Consider the following 23,606-nt stretch of genomic DNA (forward strand, 5'->3'; position numbering starts at 1 on the left):
AGCACAGGTTGCTCTGCACCACACAGGACCAGGCTCTTTGCTCACAGCATTTTCATGGCACAGCAGTAGGAAGACACTGCATACTGCAAATGGTTTTTCCTGACATGGGGGCAAGCACGAAAGCATTAATCATCATTTGCCCACTGCGCAGAACACAGGGAATGATGCCTGGGAGCGACAGGCTGTAATGTATTTCCCCTAATTCTGCTGCCAACTGTAACATGCTGCAGTGCTCCAGGAAAACAACAAACCATGATGTGACTGTGCCGTGTCACATCTCTCATCATACACACACAGGTACCAGCAGAACAAACTGCAGCAACACTTTCCAACCTCATTCCTCCCTCAAACAACAGAGGATGTGATCATAAGGGTGTGTTATGAGACTTGAGAGGTCCAGTGACCAAAAACTTGGGGTTTCAAACAAATATTATGTATAAATAATACATATATATACACTCCCTCTCTTTTCTCAAGATGCCTGTAAACAAGGTGGTGGCAGTTGAGCAACTTTGCAGGCCGAAATATTTTAGGTCAGTTTGCAAGACTGATTTCCTTAAATCTGCAAGACATTTGCAATGCAGATCTACAAATGGACAGAGAGCAAAGGCTCCCACCTGAAGGAAGATATAATGACAGATCAAAGAGGTGTAGCTAAGCACTTGCTTAAGTCTGAAGGTGGCGATTTCAAAAGGGGAGGAAAAAAGATTCTAAAAATGGGATGTTTACGCCCACTGCTGTGCAAGATAAGAAGCCTGTGTAGGTCAGATATACTGCTTTAAAGATCACCTTCAAGGGAAAAAAGCAAACAACCAGGCAGCTCAAACTCAGCCGTAGCACTGTGCCATGCCTACTCTCCACTAGCAATCCATAGCATCTGGGTATGTAAGGTGTCCCTAGATAATGATGGCTTTAGACCCATTTCTCCAGCTTCCCCACTTTGTTTTTCTTTTAAATTATACTCTAGTTTAAATGACTATTAGCTAGTGACTCCAAACCAGTACCACTTATAACAAGCTTTTTCATTAACTGTACGTTGCTAAACCAAAGGCCTGTGACAAGTCCAGTCTAAAGGTCTGGTAAACCCAAATCTGCTTCATTCCCAGTCCAGCCACACTCCAGTCACGGCTGTCACCTGACCCAGGGGACTGCTACCTAATAAACAGGTTGTCTTGGGGTGACCTGATGTTGTATTCCCTATCGCTGCACTATGCCCAGAAATTAGTATGTATACCTTTCTATGCTTTTAAACTGAGCCTGAGAGGGGGGAGGAAAAATGGAGCAAAACTTTTTCAAAGCAATGTGCAGCTTGTGCAAGGTCACACAGAGATAGAGACACTTTTTTCAGCTGTGGCAGGAGAGCGGGAGGGAAGGGAAGCACCCGGCTTGCTTTTCTTTCCAGCCAGCTTTCAGCAGTTTTTTCTCAGCTCCTTTTCCTCCAGAGAGTTGAACTTTTGTCTTCCTGGGACTTCATTTTTTCCTTTTCTCTCTGCTGGACTGTTTCAACATCAGAATACATTGGGAGGATTTTCCACCGAGGCCTTGGCCCTGGAGATGGGCCCACCACCCCATCCCAGCTCCAAGGAGGGGGAGAGAGATCTACGGAAGGACTCTGAATTTTCCCCCAGGTTTCTCTCAGCAGAGAGAGAGGTTTTATCATTTAGCATCATTATCCTTTTCCTGTGTGTTTGTTAAATAAATAGTTTTTATCTCTTTCACTTTCCTTCGAGGAAAGTTTATTTTTTCCCAAACCTGGTGGAGGAGGGGTGGTTGTACCTTCTCTCAGAGGATGTATTTCTAAATTTGGCCAAACTGGAACACAGGTGGAGAAGCAGTTGGAAGAGAACAAGACAAACAGTCAGAAAACACCACCAGGATACTGAGCCATAAAGTCCTGGAGTTGTTAGTCCTAATAGATGCAAGGAAGCAAAAATAATTTTCCTTAGATCCTCCTCACTGGCAAGGACGTCACCAGAAGACTCAGTGCCAGGAGAAACAGCTATTGAATGTGTAGTATATAATTCCCCAGTATATCCTATAAGTTAATGAAGTCTGTGTGAGAGAACAGGGAAAGCAAAGCAGCCTTTGACTAGACAATAAATCCCAGCAGGCCAGAGGCAGCCCAGCTAGGAGCGTCTGCACATGATCCAGCCAGCTCTAATCACAGGACAGTAAAACTGCATAATGAGAGGATCCAGTAACTTTTATTACTTCAGGAGAAAACTACCTTAAACTGCAGGGAAAAAAAATGCTGGTGATTTAACAGTTAGCACCAGTTCTATCTTTTATTCTCATGAGAAGCTGAGACATCAAGCAGCACCTCTGCAGAACAGGGCCTCCAAGGGAAGCTTACAGAGCACCTTGTTCTAGTAAAGAGCAGTCATTGATAAGCCTGAATGATTTCACCTTTTTACAGTGCAACCAAATCACTTTTGGTTTTCTCAACCAGACACACTAGCAGCATGACAACACTAGGTAACATTCTGCTTCTGGCATCACATTACCGTTCACTTGCTCCCTGTGGGTTCCTACCAACAGCCTCTAAATAGTCCAACCAGATTGTGTTTCTCAAGTGAGTCCCAGCACTGCAGCTCTCCTGGCCACAATCTGCTCTCAGCCTGTGCAACGTTTTCCCTGAAAATCTTTTCCTTAGCTATTTTATTACTGGTGTAGCATAACACAGTTGCTAAGTCCCTCTAAATACACAGTTACTGAACTTGCAGGATCTGCACAACCAGATGGCAACACCAGTAGGTAAAGCTGGTGACAGCAGTAGGTGATTCACAAGCAACATTCACAATGAAGAGCATCGTTACCCATGGAGAGCAACACAAAACAGAGGACTAAACCAGACCTTAAGGGCTACTGTGCATATAGCCCTGACTAGCTGTAAAGACACAGCCAGTTCCTCTCAGATTACCATTTTTTTACCTCCAAACTTTTTACACACCACAGTCCATCCTATAGAACTGCTTGGATTTACTCAGGTCTGGATTTCATGCCGTATGAAGGACAGTGGGTAGGTTGAACCTTTACACTGAACATCCCAGCTGCTGGCCACCTCACTTTTCTCCTCCTCAGAATGTCTGAGGTTCATCAAACTCCACAGCACCATCTTGTGATAAGAACCAAAGCAGGTACAGGGAGATCAGCTGGGGCCACACAGATTTGAAGAGTTTATGTCTTAATTACATGCATTAATTTCTGTGTGCTCAGCACCAGGACAGTCAGGTCCACTGCCACCCAGCTAAGAAAAAACACCTGACGTGTGAAGTCCTTCATTCAGAAGAAAGACTGCTTCAAGGAAATCTGAACTTATCAGACTTTTTAATAGTAAGAGCATGAATACTCCAGAACATACGCTCAGTGGACAAGGTAAAACAAATCCATCAGTAAATGCCACTGAGCCCAAGTGAACACACTGATAAGAAAGTTACCAACAACATTTATATTATGCTATTATAACTGACCTTTTTAACATTTTCTATTAGAAGTTAGTAATTTTCCACCATTAGGTTTGGGGCAGTTTTTTGAGCACATAGGGCTGTTGTTTGGTGGCTTTTTTAACAGCCTGGAACATCAAAAAAGCATGCTAGGCTCATCATAAGTGTTTAAATTTAACAGATGGCAAAAAATGTGGTCTGCACAAAGCTAAGTTCAGTACTCAGCCTTACATTTCACCTACAGGGACAATCAGCAGTGAAATGCTGAAGTGTCAGTGAAAGCCAAGGAAATGGCTGGAAGAAGTATCCAGACCTGGGAACAGATCTCCAGAAAGGAGAGACAAGAGTTAAAGGATGGGACTGGGGTTAAAAGGCTGTTGCCAACAAATGACCTTCTACAAATGAAGCTTTGAAGAGTAAGCCACTGAATGACAGAAGGTGGAAAAGGCTGCCTGCTTCCAAAGAAGCCAGTGCTGTGCTCCACAGCTTGCATCCAAGGAACTAATCCAGAAGAAATGAGCAGATAAGGCAGGAAAAGCACAAGCTACAGCAGCCACATTTGGGCTTTCCATCCACCAGCTCCTTTTCAGTGCTACAATAAACATAACTCCACTTTCCACAGGCAGCCCTTGGAGCTGCTGTACAAACATGGACAAGTCAGGAACTGTGCTACATTGAGTGCCAAGTTGTTTTGTTTCATAATAAAGTTTATTTCCCTCTATTTTGTCAGGAATACATTTCTGCAGAAATTGAAATAAGTGGGTCTATTTGGGCTAATAGTCAGCAATTCCGGAATTCATTTCTAGTTCTGTTTCTGAACACTCAAGTGAGGAAAAAATGGCAAATCTGTCAAGATGACTTGCTCTAGATGTCATGTGTAGCTCTGCTACTCTGCAAGTAGCAGAGAATGGGTTACACATTCCAGTTCTGATAATCAAAGCAATACAAGAAAAAGGTCATTTTCCAAAGTTATTCCCATGAGCCCACTGAGGAAAAGCAGAGTGACACTAATACAGTGTAGATCTATAGTCTTCGTTTGGTTTTTAAATCAGCATCATGTGTTTGAAATTCTGGCATTATAATATGTGGCATAAAAGAGGAGAAAAAAATACAGACTACTTGCCTTTCCCATCTGTTGCTGAAGCCTCTTGCAAATGCCTTATTGACCTAAAAAATAAAAATAAAGAATAGATTAATGGTAAGTTTTACATTCCCTTTTTACAGCAGTCCTCTAGATCACTGACCAGTTTTGTTAGCTCTTTATGGCTGGAGTATGCTCATAATTAACTGTGCTTAACACTGCCCACACTTCATCCTCATGCCCCCAGCTCAGGCAGTCATCTCAAGTATCTCTATTTCGTTGGAATTATGAAAGCAGATTGCTAAAACCTACTTCAGCCTACAGAATGCTTTGTGGGAGGGAGGGAGCAGAGTGAGAAACTGGGGCATTTTCCAGCATAATGCTTTCCACTTGTACAATTAAGCTGAGCTACTCTTCAAAGTACTGCCAAGCATTTGGCATCTTACTGCTCTTTTAAGCTCTTTTCATTTAAATAGTTGATTATAGCTTACATGTCTACATAGGCAACTTATGTAACAGAAACTACCCTGCAGGAATGTAAATTCAGGGGCCAAGTCTTAGTCACCTTGCTCACATGAGTCATCCCACCAGCTGCAGTGACACTATCCAGAGGAAAAAGGGGCAGGATTTTATGTCAGGGGCTTTGCTGCCAGTTTATGTTGGCACCATGGCAATGCAGGAACACTGGTTGCACACTACAAACAGTCACAAGACAGCTCACATTTGTTCTTCAGATACAATTCCTCTATGGAAAGTAAGTTTTGTACCAACACCTCACTAGGTTGGACGTACAGATTCCAGCATCGGGTAGCAAGAACTGTGACTGCAAAAGTCAGCTTTATCATGGGAAATGGAGTTTCTCTGCAATTGAAGTTAATATCCCTGAGTTTTTAATTACCATTGCCAAATGCTTGCAACCTCAGAGCTGAACCATTTTGACTGGAGCAAGAGGAAGGACAAGTGAGAAATTTCTTGGAAGACATCTCCCAGCCTTGGCAGAAAGCCACCAGGAATGTGTAGGGGAAGGGAAGGACAGTTGAAACCCACCTTCACAAGTCAAGCTGAAGCTTATTTCCATCTACTGAGCGACACCTTTCTCTGAAACACTCAAGAGTTATACTCCAGAGTGATGACATGTTACCAGACATTTATATAATCTGCATTTCAGAAAAAATTAATGGAGATACTGGAGAAAAAGAAGAATATTCTGTGTTTATTAACCAAGGAGCCAGAAGCTCCTTGATATCCTCCTTTAAACTCAGCTGTTTATCCAATTAAGACAAAATGCATTTAGAAGATAAATGTTCTGGCTAACTGGCAAGCAGCAACGATAGTGTTTATCTGAATTATCTGTGTTTTGGTTGAGTTTTACATAACCAACATTATTCCTTGCCAAGTAGAGTGGAAGGAAGGGTGGGGAAATGCTCCCTGTGGGATTATTTCTTATAAACAGTCAAATAAACATACAGCTACTCTGCCTGAAGGCAGCCCTGATCTTAGACACCACTACTGTTTTGAAATTTAGCAGTCAAGTATCTAATCTCAGTCAGTGAAGCCAAATCCCATTTTTCAGTTTAGAGAGTCAACATTTCTGCAAAATTTCAAGTTTCGAGAGCACCTACAGTCTGCAGAGTGTTGGCCACAAACTGCCACCCACCTTACCTTATCCCCACTCTAACATCCCCAAAACAAGCGTCTTCCACAGCACTAGACTGAAATGTTAAGGTTGATGAGCTTTATAAAAGTTAACAGAATGCTTGACTCCACAGAACCACTGCTTTCTTTTGCTTTGGCAGAGCTGTCGATGCCCATTAGTTCACGTGTTTTCCACACAGAGCAACTCACCATACCACTGGGAATAGGATGGCTCCACAGCACAGCAAGTCCACCAGGAAAAGGATTTCCTTCCATAGTCCATACTCAGTTGTCCCCTCCTCTGTTGACTCTATGATAATGTAGGCCACGTTTGCCAGTACCTACACAACAAGACATTGTTCATGGTTTAGAAACTGCCCAAGGAGCCACTACAGGTGGGCTGTCAACTCAGCAAAAGCCCAGTCAGTAACATCAATAATTTTTCTACAGATCTACATCCAAAAGTCACACGTTAAGCAGCATCTTCACAAGATTTACAGAAATAAAACTGATGGGAACTTATTTCTGCTGACATTCAGGAAGTAGTTCTTTTGTTATATACTGTGCTGAATCTACTGTATCAGTCGAGATAAAAGGAGCAGAATTTATTTATTGAAGCACAGAAGCAGGACTGTGTGACACATACAGCCAATGGTGAAAACATGTAGTTCTAAATAAAGCCAGTAATTCAGGCTGGTTATTGACCATCTTTTGTACTCTACACCTGAGCTCGCTAAGAGCCTCAAACACTAATTACATATACTTCTGGTAAGGGATTTCATCTGGAAAGGCAGAAAATCTCTTCTACATACAACAACAAAAAAAAGCACTGCTCTCCTATGTACTTCAGTTCCTGGAGTAGGAGACCAGCACTGATCACTTTGAACAACTGGGAATGCTTCCCTCTGACCCAACAGGCCTAAAAGTCTTGGTTTTCCCATTTTTTATTTCATTAAGCCATTCAGCAAGCATTTCAGCAGTGACAACTTCAATTCAATTCCTCTGCTTAGCTGTTTAGCACTGTTTTCCAGCCCAAGTTTTGCCCCGCTCTTACAGCCAGTTTTCATTTGCTGAAACTGTTTGATCACTATGAGATAAAAACTGGGAGAATTACAGTAACTTCCAGACTAGGAACTAACCAAGAGGCTCATACAAGCAAGAACTACATGGTACTGTGTGAAGCTTTCACAGCCTTTTCCAGTTTGCACAAGCAGCTCTCCCACAAGACAGGAAGTATCAGCACAGCTCAGTCCTCACCTGAAGTGGGATGACAATCATGAAAATTTTTTTGTCTTTATCTGACAGGATGTGCTTAATGAAAGCCCAGCCTGTGCCAATGAGGGCAATAGTGATGAACAGAAGAGCTCCCTTCAGTCTGGAAGAGAAACAGACACTGCAGTGAGAGACTTTATTTTATTTCATCACACTTCCTCTTCTGCCCAGGTTTCTCTCACAGCCAATAAAGCCACAAACCCAAACAAATGCTTTCCTTATCCATAATTTTGGCAAGCACTTATCCAACCCACAATAGCAAAGCAGATGTACTTGCTACAACTGTGTATCACAGAGCAATATTAGGCTTCATTCACAATATATGCAATCTTTTCCTGGGCGAGTCACCCATTCACAATTGTGAACAGCAGCAAACACTGGCAGCTGTACCCACTTACCATTCACACCAAGAACAAATTAGATACTTAAATACCAGTGTGAACAAAGAAAAGTAAAGCATTTGTTATCATTTTACTCCTCCACCCACAGAAGTGCCAATTCTCTGCAGCTGCCCCCTGTAAGTGGAGTTTTCCACTTCACACAGGGCTGATTGCTGAGTCTTTGGTGGTCTGAATGAGAACACAACAATTTCCCACGTTGTTCAGGAGGGAGACAGCCCCAGTGGCAATTTGAATCTATCACATCAATGTTGTGACACACTTACAGGTGAGTGATGTAATAAACAACAGCCCAGCCCTCAATGGGGAATCCCTGAGAAGAGATGTAGTGATAGTCGATCTGGAAGCAGAAAATACAGCACTTTACAAGCTGCTCTTTGACATCCCACCCCCTAAAAACAGCTCTGCTCCACATCCACTTCCAGTTTTGCTTTCCAGTCAGTGTGTACAAACCCAGCTCTGTCACATTTAGAGTATTTCCTTTTGTTTAGCAACAATGAGATCATTTCCATTTGCTCTATTTCCCAAGTGCTAGTGGATGTGTCTTGTACAATCTACATCCTTCCCACACAACTCCCCTACTTAACTGTAGTGAAACAACTGCAGTTGGAACCTATTTATTCATTCATTTTTCAGATTCAGTTGCATTAAGTGACTAGAGGCTTGCTAGTTTCATTTTCACTGGAAGCCACATTCACTTTGTCAGACTCCAAAAATACTTGTAGCAGGTGTAATATCATGGACATGAAGGTGAAAATCATGGCTGGCACAAACACTGAATGATTAAATGCTTGCCATTATCTTTGTTCATGAGGTATTTCCAGTGGAAAGGCAAAGTCAATGCAATTCAACACAGATACTATCTATGGAAAGTCTCAGAGCTGATAAGCTGAGGTCTGTTACCATACACCATAATACTTCCTTGCCCTTGAATTTTACAAACATTCATCAAGGTTCTAATTTATTAATATTTACTGCAAGCCCTGGAGCTGAAGCAGTAGCACAGCTCAAGCTTTCAGGCCAGCCACAGATGGCTGAAACATTAAAATGTGTGGAACTCATTCAACCTCCAACCCTTGCTGCTTCAACACTTCAGACCACGATCTCAACTGTATTTAAAGTCAGAATTTGCTGATAAAAAACAAACACTTCCACCCAAGAGCTGCAGTTCAGTTCTAATGCTTCAGTATTAAGACCAGATCTCCCTCCCACTGTCCCCTCTCCAAAGCAGATTTCCCTAACAGCATGTCCTGGATTCCATGTTTTTACTTCCTAGCTGAACACCTTCAGGCAGAGATGATGTACGCACCGCATGGAAGACTAAGGACAATGATTTGGTGAAAGGAAGGGCTGCCATGAGCCAGTGGATCTTAAATACGTCATTTCTGGGAAGAACAAAAAGAAGGAAGAGCATTACTTAAAAGCCAGCAGTAAAAATTTCAGTTTCCAAGGATGTTTCTTTAAAATTTTCTGCAAGTGTCAAGCAGTTGCTCCCAGGCTGAGCTGACCATTAGTGTAAAAAGATTCCCCTTAATGCTGCAGGTCCAAGTTTCTGTAACATTCTGAGCAATAGTTCAACATCGTGTTCTAAACCCCTAATTTTTACTGCTTGGGGTAATTGAAATTATTAATTAATAAGAATATCCCACATATATATACATATCTTCACTGTTAGAAAATTTGCTAACCGTAACTCAAACCACAATCAAGATATTTATGGCTCTTATGCTGTAAGTTGCCATTTCCCATATGAAAAAAAGTGATCAATTTTTTCTTGTTATTTATTTTCAAAATCATCTCCTTTTGACATCAACTACAGGAATTTCCTATTTTTCGCCACACACTACCTGAAGAACTTTCAACATAAGATTTGGTAAGTTTAGCGTGACAGTCTGAAATAACAATACTGTCTGAAGCAGTTTTCAAATATAAACTGTGTGCATAAAGCATACAATACTGAGCCAGACTTGGAGTTTTAAGTGATCAAATATGACTGTGACTTGGACATTACAAGAGGAGGAATGAAAAATAAAAATCAAAGTAGGCCCCTACTTGTCACAGAACTGAACTTACCTGCGTTTACGAAGTATGTGGATCCATACAGTCCCAGACAGGAAAAAGAAGATAGCCATGGAAATGTAAAGTTTTGGCAGTGGGATTTCACCTGCTGAGAGGTAGCTTTCAGGATTCTTTTCCGTAATATCTATCTGAATATTAAAGGTGTGTTATGGGTACAGTTGAAAAAAAAAAAAAATTTTGTTAAAGCACTGAGTTAACAATTACATTTCGCAATCAAATTCACTCATTTAAAATGAGTGTTTCTGAAGTGGCGACTGATGAGACTCAGAAAAAAAACCAAAACCTACTCTTTATCCTCAAGAATCTCTAAACATTTTGCAAAACTATTCTCACAAGAATCGTCCTCTTGGAAAACAATACTTCAGTTATGCAACATAATTCAGAAAGGCAAAGTAATTCTCTCAAAGAATAGTTGTTCTCTCTACCAAATGTCACAATTTGCCCACCTTTGATTCAGAAACAGTATCTACAATAGGCTGCCAGCCTATTATCCTGTGACTGAGAAAACAGAAGCATTATTTAGCATCCTATTTATACCCCTAAGTGGCTTAGTCATATGTGCTATCACTTCAATAAAATAATGCATCGAGTCTGGTTTGAAGTACTGAAGCTGTCCTGCATCTCTTAAGTACATCCCAGCAGGACAATCATCCAGGCTTTCTTCGCTTTCCAATTTCTTCAGTGGGTCAAAGTGACAAACAGCAATTCAGGAAAGCTGGTCTTCTAAACATACAAATTCAGAAGCAGATTTAAAGTAGTCTGAGTCAAGTTACGGCTGCTAAGTTTTATCACCTCCATGTTCCCTTGCAGCAGCATTAACACAAACGTGTAAAAAGCAGTTCAGGGGCTGATCTGGCTTAGGTACGTTGATCAGTGAGAGGATTCATACCAGACCAGCTCATTATACACCAGCATGAGCACAGGAAAGAGAAAAAAGTGAAAGCCCAAGCTCTGATAATGACCAAAACCACATAGGACCAAACCCTTGTACGTCAAAAGAGATGAGACATTTGATAGAATATATTGCCTTTAGGATGTGTATCTAACACCATAAAAACACATCTTTAATTAGGCCAGAAAAAGCAAAAACACTGACTTCAAATACCAACAATTTACATTGCAGCAACAGCCTTAATATCTGCAATCATGTAAAGAGAAAAGTGACTTTTGAGTGCAGCAAAACACAAGCAGCTGCTGTAGCTCCCATCCCATTACAGCATCAGGTCACAACTGTGGACTGAACCCAGCCCACATTCAGTCTTCAGATTTTCAGGCATTTCTGCAAAACCAGTATTTTAACTCTTTTTACAGTTGTCACTTCTTTCAGAAATGCCACTGCAGAGACTGGCACACAATTCTGAATCACTTCCCACCTCATATGTGCACTCATGTGCAGTGTGTGCTTGGTTACAAGCTGGAGCTGGATGTTGCAGTCTAAGCAAATGAGTTAATTATCCTTTAGAAGCCATACTCACATCAAGACTAAAGAGCAGCTGATCGTTAGATGGCCCTTGATTGCCAACACACTTATGGAAATACAGGCTGTAGAGACCTTCTTGTTTATCCGAGCTGATGTTAAAGAAGAACTGAAAATAAGGAATAGGAAAGTCAGCATTCTTTTCATTCACAATAGGGTTGCCCTGGTAGGAAGTCATCTCTACTGAAGCATGAAAGAAGTCAGTCATTTGAGGTCAGTTGGTTCCCTTCAGCAAACAGACTGCTCTGAGGATACCAGCACATCTGGAAGTTTCAACAGAATTCCAGAAGCAAAAATCATTGCACCTATCTAGGATTATGCACTCTGGTAATCCAAGCCTGTTAAGTATCAGTGCTTAACTTGGTTCGCCACAGAGAAAAGACAACCAGAAGTATCATATATTTGACATGCTGAAGCATAAAATTTTTATTATACTTGCCCTGCAGCTTTTCTGTTCCTCCCTCAACTATGCAAATTGTGACAGCTCTGGAGATGAGATTTGTGTCAGATAATAGAATTTAAGATGTGTTTGTTTTATAGTAACCAACCATCACAAGGGAACCAGGGTGTTCAAACAAAGCATTAATCTGGTTTCATACAGAGGATCTTCCCCTTGAGTCACCAGCCAGGTCAAAACTATTTATCAGCAATCTGCACTACTGGCATCACAGTAAACTTTAATATGCTGAGGCTCACAGATTATGATATTTATAACAGCATCACACCAAAGGCAATTTAAAAGCAGCTCCTGTAACTTACAAAGAAAGATTTCCATCATTGATGCTTAGCTCAGTACATTTTCAGGCAAACTCTTGTTATCAGAGAGACATCTATATACCAGACTTCCACTTTTCCAAAGTAAGACAGTGAAGGAACTGTGTTTAGACACTGACAGACCCTACCTGAAATGAAAAAGTTCCTCTGTCATTGTGAACAGGATGTTCTTGTTCTACCATGCTCTGGGAAAAGGAAAAGAGACCTTCAGATTTTCTTAAGCAGGTAACTAAAACATTTGGCTACATCAACCAGACAATCAAATTTGCATTCTATATATTTACAGTAGAGGCTGAGACCAACAGCAAATACTCTCCACATTTTGGCTATGATTATACTGGAATATCCCCCCAGGTTCTTTCTGAAAGAATTCCAGAGAGTTTCTTACCTTGGAGGATGTTGTACTTCGTTTGGACTTCTTACCTAGAGATAAAAGTATTAATGGTACATTTAGTGTTTGCATTTAGACATCTGCAGAAACCACCACGTTGTCAATACCTTACTCACATCTTCCTACACTTGTCTGCGTGGCAGTTTCCCAGCTAATCATTAACAGAGACTCTTTCCCAGTCTCTCCTTACTCTCACAGGACTCTTCCCACAGCCAGCATTCATTCTGCATGCATCCTCAAATGCCAGGATATGATTCTCTTCTCTTACACCTCCTACAAAAGCCTACCCCAGGAACCTTTCCAATGCCCCTGGTGAGAGTGGTGCAGGAGGCAGGTGATCTAAACCAAATGCAAGCTACAGTTCTGACTTTTTATGTTATGGCTGAGTATTGTTAATCTCACTGACAAATCTCAAACTGAGCACTAATACATGGCCTGACAAACATATGGAAATCCTAATTAATCATGAGAAGGAAAAAATTCACAGCTTTCCACTAAGCTCCCAGTAAAAATACAAACAAACAAAACATAAAAGCACAGGTGACCTGCCAGGTCAGCATTTCTTCTGAACTTGAGGTGACAGGAGCCTTCAGTAGAGCAGCATGTCAAGTTCACAGTTTGACTCTACTCCTCTAAGAAGCTTTTCAAACACAAGGTCATCCCTTTCTACCACGAAGCAAAAGTTCAAGACTTGAGCTTTGCTTTTGGCTCCCACACCTCAGTGCACTGTCCATGCTCATGCTACACTTTTTATACCAGAGAAAGCAAAACCACAGCTTTCAGATACATGATCTCCAGTGCCATCCATCCTTGGTTCTTAACTTGTTAGGACAGCTGTGCAAGCTTTTGAATGGTATCAAAGCTTGTGAACACGACAGGCCAAGACAGACTCAGACTACTCCAGATCAGACTGCTCAGCAGTCTGATCTGAAGTCTAAACTCTGCCAGGAAGGGATAACATGAGCTAATCCCATTAGAGCTGAGATTATAAAATTGTTTTGTCTGCTGGTCTGGAAGCCAAAGGTTCATGACTCCTGGAAAGATTACTGGTATAGTTACTTCTCCCTCCCCATAGTTTCTAAGTGATAGAGTTCAACTCTTTAGATAGACACAGACTCATACAAACATTGGCTGGAAAGGACTTATGGAGATATTAAATCCAACTTCTGACTCTCAAAGCATACCTGGTATCAACTGTATCATGTTGGCCCTGGTTTTACTTAGTCAAGTATTTAAAACCTCAAAAGATGGAGACTGGATTGCACAAATTATCTGCTATAATCCTGGAATACTTACTTAGGAAAGGTATCTTACTTATTTTACTTCTTTTCCATCCTAACATCCCACCTGAGGCATCCAAGACTTAATAAAGGGAAAAAGACATTGCGTGCCACTACTAAAAATTGCTTGCAATCATTGTCCTCCTAACCTTTCTTCAACTAATTGTTGGTGGCCATAAAATTCCCCCTTTAGCCTTTTTTTTTTTGCCAGACAACAGACAACCAAGTTGTTAATGCTCCTCACAGGCACTGAAGGTCTCCAACACTCATTGTCTCTCTGGTGGATCAACAGGACTGGTGAACACAAATCACTGAGCAGGAGACTCCAGCCCCAAAGGCAGCTCTGTGCACAGGTTTACACAGGATGTACACTAAGTTCTAGCCCAAGGGGACCCCAGAACATGACCACAACTCAGTGCTGGATGCACAGCAATAGGAATCAGCAGTGAGAGCACACACAAGTCAGGTTTAGCTGGCTTACCTTTGCCATCTGCATTTTCGTTGGTCCTTGGAGGATTTCTACCAGAATCACTGCTCGGTTCAGAAGTTTTTAGCAGCTTGGTATTTAAGGCAGTACCATTTGCCTCAGATACAAATAAAATTTTAGGTAACAAAGAAGCAGCTTCTGAAGGGAACTGTACTTTCACACTGAAGAAACAAAGAGGGTTTATTAAAAAATGAAAATAAAAGAACATTTTTAAAGAGGCTATTTGTCACAGCCTACATATACCCAATAAAGGAAAATCAACTTGTCTTGACTTGTTTTTTGTATCACAAAGAACAGGCAAGAACCAGATTATGAATTACAGCAGAAGGGATCATTGTGGGAAAAGTCACACTCTACCTCTACATGAAATACAAGAGCAGATGAAGAAAAGTAGGTTTCTTCACCTTTGGTAAGCAAGAGTCTCACTAGAAACTATGTTATCATACATGTGCTCTTGCAGAAGAGAGCAATACAGACTTGAAGGTACCTCCATAAAAAAAGATAATTCGAGACAAACAATAAAATGGCAGATTGAGTGCAAAAGTGACCCAAGACATCAAAGCTCATGCCTTCAGCACAATTAAGGTAGGTTGCTTTTGCCTGCCATCCCTTTACCCCTCCAATATGCAGGAAGAATTCCTGGACCATTTTAAACTGCAGATGTTTTACTTTTACACTCACCTACCCTCAACTTTCACGTAATCCCTTAAAAAAAAAAAAACCAACAGCCTACATACACAGCAGCTTCCCAAGCCCTTAAAAAAATCTGAAGTGTTACATCATCTTCAACTAAAGAAGTAACTTTAAAATGTCTTGTCCGGTCTTTACTCACACTTCAGCTTTTATGTCCAGAAGTAAGATTACAACAGAGACATCTGGCTCTGGTGTCTTATTCAAGATACAGTAATCCACTTCTTCATCCTGGTAACATAAGCAAAACATCTCTGAAGTGCCCTCTGGACACGTTCCCCTCCAGGTAGAGGTTACCATTCTTAGCTCAGCAAGTTGTAAATCCAAATTATCCTTTGCATCCTGCCCATGTCTAAAGTCCCCCCACCTTTTTTTTTTTATTTCTTCCAACCATTCCCAGAGTCAGGTAGACTATGAGATGTCCCAGTTTAGAAAAGCAAGTTCACTTCTCTTAAGTCTTACCAGGTAAGTGGAGAAACCGTCATTTCTTGTTCGATCCAAGCTGAATCCCACCTATGAGACAATTGAGAAGAATCTGTCAATTTGAAGCCAAACTACTACTGAAAGAGTCAAAGATACTGCTTTCTAAACAAATTAACCCACATTTAAGGCAGAATGCAGGTGTTTTTCTCATCATTTAATCAGACAGAAAAACACATTCAAATATAACAAACTCGTCCATATCCACCAAGAAAAAACATATCATGATTCAAACCCAAACTAAATCTGGAGTACCTTCTGTCTCTGAACATTTTAACTTATTTCAGTATTATTCCAGATGGTTTTGCTTGACAAAAACATTTATTACTTTTATAACAATAAAGAAATGAAACTGTGCAGCAGAATAAGAACTCAGGTCTGTTATCTAATCTAGTATTTCAGTCTATTAAAGCCCCTAATATAACACGTAATATTAGAGTTCTCTTAAAACTAAGGCTGTCACTGCTCTGGAAACCTACTGACACAATGCTCACAAGCTGAATTGCAATGCAACAGGACACAGTGTGAAAAAATTTCCCATCAGAGGACTCCTTAGGAAATTGATGTTCAGTGTAAGTTATAGATGTGTGCATCGAGTTCATCAGAGGATCCAGTAAGTTAAAGGTTCATCCTTAAAGCAGAATGGAGAGTGCTCAGGGATAAATCTCAATACACAGATCCTCATAATTGGCTCATGATGGGGAGCAAAGCCAACAGCATCACAAGTTTGGATCTGACACCTGAGACAAGTGGAGGCTACCAGTGCAAGGGCAATTTCACAGGAGGTTTCATAGGAAGGAACTCACTGATAAACTGCCCATGTCATTAGCGTCCACTGCTGGCTTCAGGGAAAGGTTGCTGACACTGACTCTCATGAAACCGTCCTTGAAGAAGCCAAAGGTATTCAGGTGCACTTTCTGCCTCACATCATCCTGTTAGAAAGGAAAGCAAGTTTACAAATACATGCAAAGTCATCTGCTGCAGCAAAGGGGAAGCAGGGTGAGTGATGACACTTGAATATTCGTGCAAATTTCTTTAGGATACCTTCAGATGTAACCAACTATTTCACTGGAATGGACCAGCTTTTCCAATAACCTGAACAGCAAGAACTTCAAACAGACATGTCTCTGCCTGGCTATGCTACTGGGAGATATACAAGCAAAATTCTGGAAGAATTTAAACATCTGGCATCAGTGACTAAACAACATATAGCAAAATCCCCCAAAGTGACTGTAGACACATCAAGACAGCTATTGTTTGAATGCTGATTATTGTCATTGACACAGACTGAGAGGAAATAGGTGACTTTGGGGATCTTACCTAACAGAGAGCTGGGGTTTGGCCAAGTGTTTAGCAAATGCATTGTCATCCCCCCAGACCATCTGTGTTAGGCAGGGTCAGTGCTTGGACAGGCAAACACTAATACACTGGAAAACTAGGTGAGTATTGTATGTAAGTTTTGTATGCAGTCCCATACCTCCAAATGATTTTTGGCATAAAATAAATAAAAAATAAGAATAGAATAAATACTGAAAACAGAATTACTTGGGTTAGTTTATCTAGCAGGAGAATTCTAACTCCCTCCTCTACTCCCAGTTTAGCTGAAGAATAATTTCCTTCCTCTCAGTCTGGAAAGGAAACCACAGCAATTGATCTCTTCTCATGCCCTGCTCAGCTGATAAAGGTTTAAGTACAGTAAGCTTTAATTTTTTTTTTAAATAAGGAGGCCATGAAGGACCTCACATGAAAAGTAGCTGATGTCACACACAGCTGCCACATCAGATGACAAAAGGTCACATCCAACGTCTGCAGTTGGTCCCTCAAACCTACTGGGTCATTAAAATTGGAAGAAAAGCAGAAACAAGGCAACAGAAATCAAAAATCAAATTTAAAATGGAATTTAAAACATTTGACAAGTTGGCATCAAAAAAAAAAAAAAGTTTCTTCCTCCTGCTTCTTCTAGGAAAAGATAATCAGACTGCAGAACACTCTAAAAAGAGAAGTCAGCTGCTAAAGGCAAACTGTTCTGAAGACAGTCCTGGAAGACTGAGCTACAAATTGTACAAGTACAAAAAGTTCTTCCTCTCCCTCTACCCCAGTATCGATTTTGACATCTCTGCACAAAATGCTCCTGACTCATAAATATCACTCACTGTGATAGAAGGGCACTAATCCTGACACAGCTAACCTGTAATAAGATCACCCTAATAGAATCAAGTTAACCTCGCAAATAACCAGATGGTTCCCTTAATGCTCAGAAGAAGAAAAAACATTAAGTGACATAGGGCTTCCAGCAGATGCTTTGTTCAACAGAGTATTACAGCTCTGCTGTCTTTGGGTTCCAGGTCACGGAATATGCTTGAAACAAGAGCCCATCTGGTTCCTCTGACATTGCATCCCATGTAATTTCCCACTCAGAAAAGAAAATTAACTCTGGATCTTCATAGGGCACATCAGATGTATTTAAGCCCATCTGGACAGAGAAGAATTTGGGTGAATCTGAGTGGGACACAGTGTCATCCAGCCACAAGGTGTTTTGTACCTTGCAAACATGACCAGAGGCAGCTGCTCAATTCAGAGCACTTGCAAGAGCTCTTCAGTTCAATTTAAGTGATTTACTCTGCTAATTTACAGATATGTTCCCCACCAGCAGCAGATAATTAATATACAACACACACCACTTTCCTCCCTGGTTTTATCTCAACTTTGAATGCTTAGAGTTTACAGATTTAATTCACAAATCCTTCAGTTTTATGTGATCCCACACACACACTGTCATCAGTTGCCACTAAGCAACAGCAAGAGCATCTATTGCTCCACATACTGACAGTCTAAAGACATTGGCTTACTAATAGTTGTCTAAGGTTTAAGGGGTTGAAAGAACCCAGATTTTATTTATAATTACTCAACTACTGACTTCATAAATATTCAAGTTTACAACAAAGGTGTGAACCCACACAAGTAAATACTTCAGCATCCAAGTTGTTAACACACACATTAATTTAATTTACATAGAATGCATTTAAAATTAAGCCTGCCCTGCGGAGAAGAGATGGTCTGGGACCCATCACTAACAGGTTACAGTCAAACCAATAGCAAAGTTCTCAAGCTTGTTTCCATAAAAATCTTTCCCCCCTCTTCCACTCCTTTAGGATAAAAAGTGATCCTGCAATATTTGAATAAGGTCACAGGGAAGCAGAATCCATGATCCTGTAACTCAGAATAAGGAGAAAAATATTCTCTACCATTTTACCCTAAATCTAATTGGGATCACACTGTCAGTGCAGTGGAAGTTCCATCAGAGAGTGCTTACCCTTACCTGAAAAGAATCTTATTATTTGTGTGAGACTAATAGCAAGGCTTATAACTTGTGTAAGACTAAGTGAATTATTGTGAAAGGTATTCTCAACCTGAGCTATTGAAGTCTGAAACCTACCAACATTAAAAGGCCACAGGTATTTACAAGCAACCACTGAAAACCAGCATTTTCTCTGTAACTCCATGTCTGACATGGTCACAAGAAACATTTCAACTACAGCTGCTTCTGGAATCCTCTGAAAATTGTTTCTGTTGATCTTCCATAACTCCCAATTTTCATAGTGGTTTTTTTTTGTAGGGGGTTGGTTTTGTTAGTTGAGGTGTTTTGGGGTTTTTACAGATCTCATTAAAGTAATGAAGCTGGTAACAATTGCTACTAAGGAGGAGCGTCTCTGGCAAGGTCAGTCTAACAGCAAGATTCAAGCAAATTATCTCTCCAACTCACAAAAAATAAACTATTTTCTACACTTTATAAAGATAAAACATTATTTTTAGAACAGGAAACTGCTCAGACTGTGGCTTGTTTTTCTGACAACAAAAAAGCTTCACATTAGCACAGTAACTACAAAGATACAATAATGAAGCTATTCTGAATTAAGCAATAACAGCTTGTTTGAGGAAATTTAATATCAAACACTCCCACGAAACTGTGGCCTTCAGCTTGGCTCAGTGTCAAGGCACACTCGCAAGCAAAGCAGGAGCCACTGGCAAGAACACCAGAAAGGAGATTTCATTGTGAAAAGACTCAGTTGTTGGAGCCTGATGTTTACATAAAGGCTGTAAAGCAGGGGATGAAGGAGGAAGGGAGAGACTGCTCTAACAATAAAGCTTATGTTTATAAAGGAGGTGGGCAAAGGCATTAACTCACTGCTACTTCTTACAGCCCTTGGTAGGTCAGTGCTGCAACTCGCAAAAAACACCTGCAAAACCAAACCCACTCTGATGGGAAAAAACAGCAAACAGGATTTAGTAACTGATCCAGGCAGTCTCTAACAAGGACTAAAAGCCACGATGTTTCCTGCTGAGAACATTTGCTTGAGGCATATCGGACATAAGGGTAAAGAAACACCGGAGGAGAAATCCTTCAGCACAAATTGCTCAAAACAATGATGTAACCAGCACAAGCCTCCTAATTTACTGCTTCAGGAAAAAGTTTACTTTTCCTGAAATACAACAATACTCATGTGGTTGCACTTTAAACAACTACATAGCCTGGAAAATTTCCTACAAGTAAGACATGAACACTTCCCAGCAGTCATTGTATGCCAAAGCCTGAGGTGGAATTCCTGCAAAATCCTGGATTCTCCCTAAACTGCTACAACAGCACAGTAATGCAGGTCGCAGTCATTTACCACTTTATTATCTCTTCCAATGTTTCTACTGGCAGAATATTACATATTGTTGACAACCAAAACAACATTTCTGAAGACTTACAGAGCTTTCCATGAGCTACACAGAGGCTATTAAAAAGCATCACCTCAAGCACACAGTTCCTCTTTGCGCAGCTGCTCGTGCAGAGCACAACAGGCAGCAGCACATCTCCACCCTGACCTCCACCATTTCCCACCAACAGCCCTGAATAACTGGTTTTACTCAAACATAGTCACAGGATGACACATCACTCCTTCAAAGCACAACCAGCAGCCTATGGAAACACAACAGAAAGCTGCCAGCATTAGTTTCCTCAGCCCCCACTAATTGCTTGGTTAGTGCAAAGCAGCTGCATCCGGAAGGGCAGCGAGGCAGTCAAACACCCTTCAGAGTCACCAGGACAGGAACAGAACACAGCTAGAAAAACACTCCACCAAAATCCCCTTTCAGAAACCTCTCCCTCAGCTCACGTTCAGCCCTTTCTTATCACATCGCTTTTAAAGGAACGTGAAGCAGCTGCACCTTCAAACCACCGCAATTCTAAGGCCCCTTCGCACGCTTTGCCCGCGGCTAAGGAACAGGCGGCCAGAATAAGCGGGACAGGACTATGGGGATGTGGTCAGAGGGAGCGGAAAGATAACGGCAAAAGCAGAACACAGCAGGGCCCGGGCGGGCTGAGGCGCAGGGGGAAAGCTCAGAGAGAAGCGAAGAGAAAGAAGGGTCGGGGCACGCAGCAGGACGAAGATAGAGACGTGGGGAGACCAACCCCGGCCCACGGGAGGTGCGCAGGGCCGGGCCGGCCTCACCGCTCCCCTCAGGGCACCCGGGGGCCGAGCCAGCGGGGCCAGGGGCGGCGCAGACCTTACTTTGAGGGTGAGGTGGTGGACGCGGGCGCAGGCCAGGCCCGCGCTGAGCAGCAGCAGCAGCCCCAGCACGGCCCCAGCGCCGCGGGCCGCCATCTTTGTTCCAGCGTCAGCGTCCCCCGCGCGCCACTTCCGGGTCAGGAGAGTCACGTGTCGGGCGGGGGTGTGTCACGTGACCGCGTGGGCGGGGCCGGGTCCTGTCAGGGAGTCACGGAGGGGTTGGGGATGGGGGGGAGGTCAGGCGTCATCCAGTGCCACCCTCTGCCCGGGCAGGGACACCTCCCGCTAGACCAGGGAGCCCCAGAACCCGTCCAACCCGGCCTTGAACACTTCCCGGGGAGCAGCCACACCTTCTCTGAGCAACCTGTGCTAGTGCGTCACCACCCTCCCAGGGAAGAATTTCTTCCCCAATATCCAGCCTGAATTCTCCCACTTTCACTTTGAACCCCCTCCCCCTTGTCCTGTCACTACAGTTCCTGCCGAAGAATCCCTCTCCAGCTTCTGGAGCCCCTTCATATCCTGGAGGGTGCTGTGGGGTCTCCACACAACCTTCTCCAGACTGAACAGCCTCATCTCCCTCAGCCTTTCCCCATGGGGAAGGCACTTCCCACTCTTTTCTCTCCCCCAGAGGCCCTTCTGGGCTCTGCTGGGCTGCCCCTGCCCACAGGCTGCTCCCCACGATGCCCCCCGGCTTGGATCAGGCCCCTCAATGAGGACCATGGCAGCAGCCAGGCCCTGTGGTGGGTCCCTCCTCAGCCCCGGGACCCCCTTGGCGGTGGGGTCCCCCCTGGGTGGTGGGTGCCCCCCATGGCCATGGGTCACAGAGGGGCACACTGGCCAAAAGGAACCCCCTGAGCCTCCCCCAAACCAGCCTCTGTGGGGTGACACCAAAAAAAAGCCCGAAAAAAGACTGAAGCTCTTCCTACCTCAGCCCTGCAGCATCGTCCACAGGGAGATGTGGGATGGTTGTTTACAGGGAGGGGTGAAGTGGTTGTTTCCAGCTCAGCCGTGGATCTACCAGTAAGTTCCAGCTTCTTCCTGGGAGCTATGGCAACAGCAGACGTCTGAACATCAGGTAGTCCAAACAACAGGAAAATTGCTTTTCTATTTAAAGCCAGGGTTAAAGTATTGATTTTGAATATCACCAAAAAAATATGTAACAAACAAAGGGATTTCTGCTTCTTAACAGGAATAGTTTTGTACCTATTGAAATATTTAAAGAAGTAGCTGTAGTCCCAATTACAAGTGAAACAAAAAGCAGATTGGGCCTGGTTTCCATGACTTGTTGCTCAAAATGAGAGTAACACAAGAAGCAAAGTGAATGTGAATAGGGGCAATTAAAATGGCTTTTTGGTTGACACATTGCTAAAAGAAAAAATGGAAAGACTATGCAATGGGAAGCCATCAATGTAAATAAATCTAATTTTTCAGTGAGGAGCTTTCAGCTCCCAAAACTCAGACATTCTCATTTTCCCTTTCAGTGTGTGGAGTAACAAGTTCTGTTATCTAGAGACAGATAAACAACTGGGCTGGCCCAGGCAAGTGAGGGTGAAAAGAGAGAGAAAAATCAATGGCCTTGACCTTTTTTTTATCAAGACTATGGTAGAACGTCCCATCTTTATTTAGAGAGATGATTCAGATGTTCCTCTACATTTTTTTCCTCACAATTTCATTTCCCCCTTGTATATTCTTAGGTAAAAAAATAAAGAAATCTCACCAACAGCCAAAGAAACCTGGAGTGTTACCAGGAAATATCTGGAAGCATGAAAAAAAAAAAAAAATCTGTTTTTCTAGTAACATTCTTTCTCTGGGCAGTACGTGTGGGTGCCACTAGATGTCCTGGCAGCATCAGCCCTTGCACCGCACAGAGCTACAGCACAGGTTGCAAAAACCCCACGGACCTACAAACATCGGATGATTTATTCTAAAAAACTCCGGTGAGATATTTTCTTGGACTTACGGTTGTTTTTTTTTTTTTTTGGTTGGGTTTTTCTTTAATATTTAATTATTATAATCCCTGTGCACAGAGCCTCTGGGAAACCTGGGGAGTTTTGACTCCTAAGAAACAGCTGCTTGCAACCAGAGCTGCAGCACAGGCTGTCATGCCTTGCTCCACTAGCAAGTATCAGGCACGCTTTGACTGCTTGAGTAGTCAACGAGCACGAGAAATTCCCTTATAATTCTAGGATTTGGTTCAGCTGCAGAGCATTTTTTAGTGTGAGGATGCTTCCTTCGGGAGCTCCCTTCAGAACCTTCCTTAAGAAGAATCATCCTCAGTCTGAGCATGATTCCTAGCAATCGGGGATTTTTTATGCCACAGAATAGAAATTTTCTGGAGATCTTCATTTTTTTTCAATGTTTCTTCACCGACTATTAGGATATTATAGTAACTGTAAGTTCCCCAATTACCTATACAAAATGAACAAAAAATAGAATTTATAACATGTTTACTTTCTTTGGCTGTGCATTTTTCTAAGAATTTGTATGTTAAAAGATGTCTGTACCTAAATTTACATCTTTATTAAGATACAAAGCAGCCTCTGACCATCATTAATAAGCTGTAACAA

General features: G+C 42.1%; 1 protein-coding gene across 3 annotated transcripts in view; it reads right to left on the reverse strand.

Annotated features, from left to right (window-relative positions):
* GPR107 (G protein-coupled receptor 107) overlaps positions 1-22,033 on the reverse strand; it is a 39,491-nt gene extending 17,458 nt beyond the window's left edge. Inside the window, exons 1-14 of one of the 3 annotated variants that reach the window (XM_032130653.1) lie at positions 21,966-22,033; positions 16,294-16,419; positions 15,470-15,520; positions 15,150-15,238; positions 14,312-14,478; positions 12,548-12,582; positions 12,288-12,344; positions 11,384-11,494; positions 9,903-10,036; positions 9,139-9,214; positions 8,096-8,169; positions 7,417-7,534; positions 6,370-6,500; positions 4,567-4,610 (exon numbers count right to left, since the gene is read on the reverse strand). In XM_032130653.1, coding sequence (XP_031986544.1) covers positions 4,567-4,610; positions 6,370-6,500; positions 7,417-7,534; positions 8,096-8,169; positions 9,139-9,214; positions 9,903-10,036; positions 11,384-11,494; positions 12,288-12,344; positions 12,548-12,582; positions 14,312-14,478; positions 15,150-15,238; positions 15,470-15,520; positions 16,294-16,362 — 1,156 coding nt within the window. In that variant the 5' untranslated portion in view covers positions 16,363-16,419; positions 21,966-22,033. Of the gene's footprint in view, positions 1-4,566; positions 4,611-6,369; positions 6,501-7,416; positions 7,535-8,095; positions 8,170-9,138; positions 9,215-9,902; positions 10,037-11,383; positions 11,495-12,287; positions 12,345-12,547; positions 12,583-14,311; positions 14,479-15,149; positions 15,239-15,469; positions 15,521-16,293; positions 16,420-21,037; positions 21,230-21,965 lie in introns of those variants that run through there. The other 2 variants (XM_032130651.1, XM_032130652.1) reach the window with 2 other exon arrangements.
* Between the last annotated feature and the right edge of the window lie 1,573 nt (positions 22,034-23,606).

The sequence above is a fragment of the Corvus moneduloides genome, chromosome 21 (assembly GCF_009650955.1).
Source record: "Corvus moneduloides isolate bCorMon1 chromosome 21, bCorMon1.pri, whole genome shotgun sequence".
In the NCBI taxonomy this organism is placed as follows: Eukaryota; Metazoa; Chordata; class Aves; order Passeriformes; family Corvidae; genus Corvus; species Corvus moneduloides.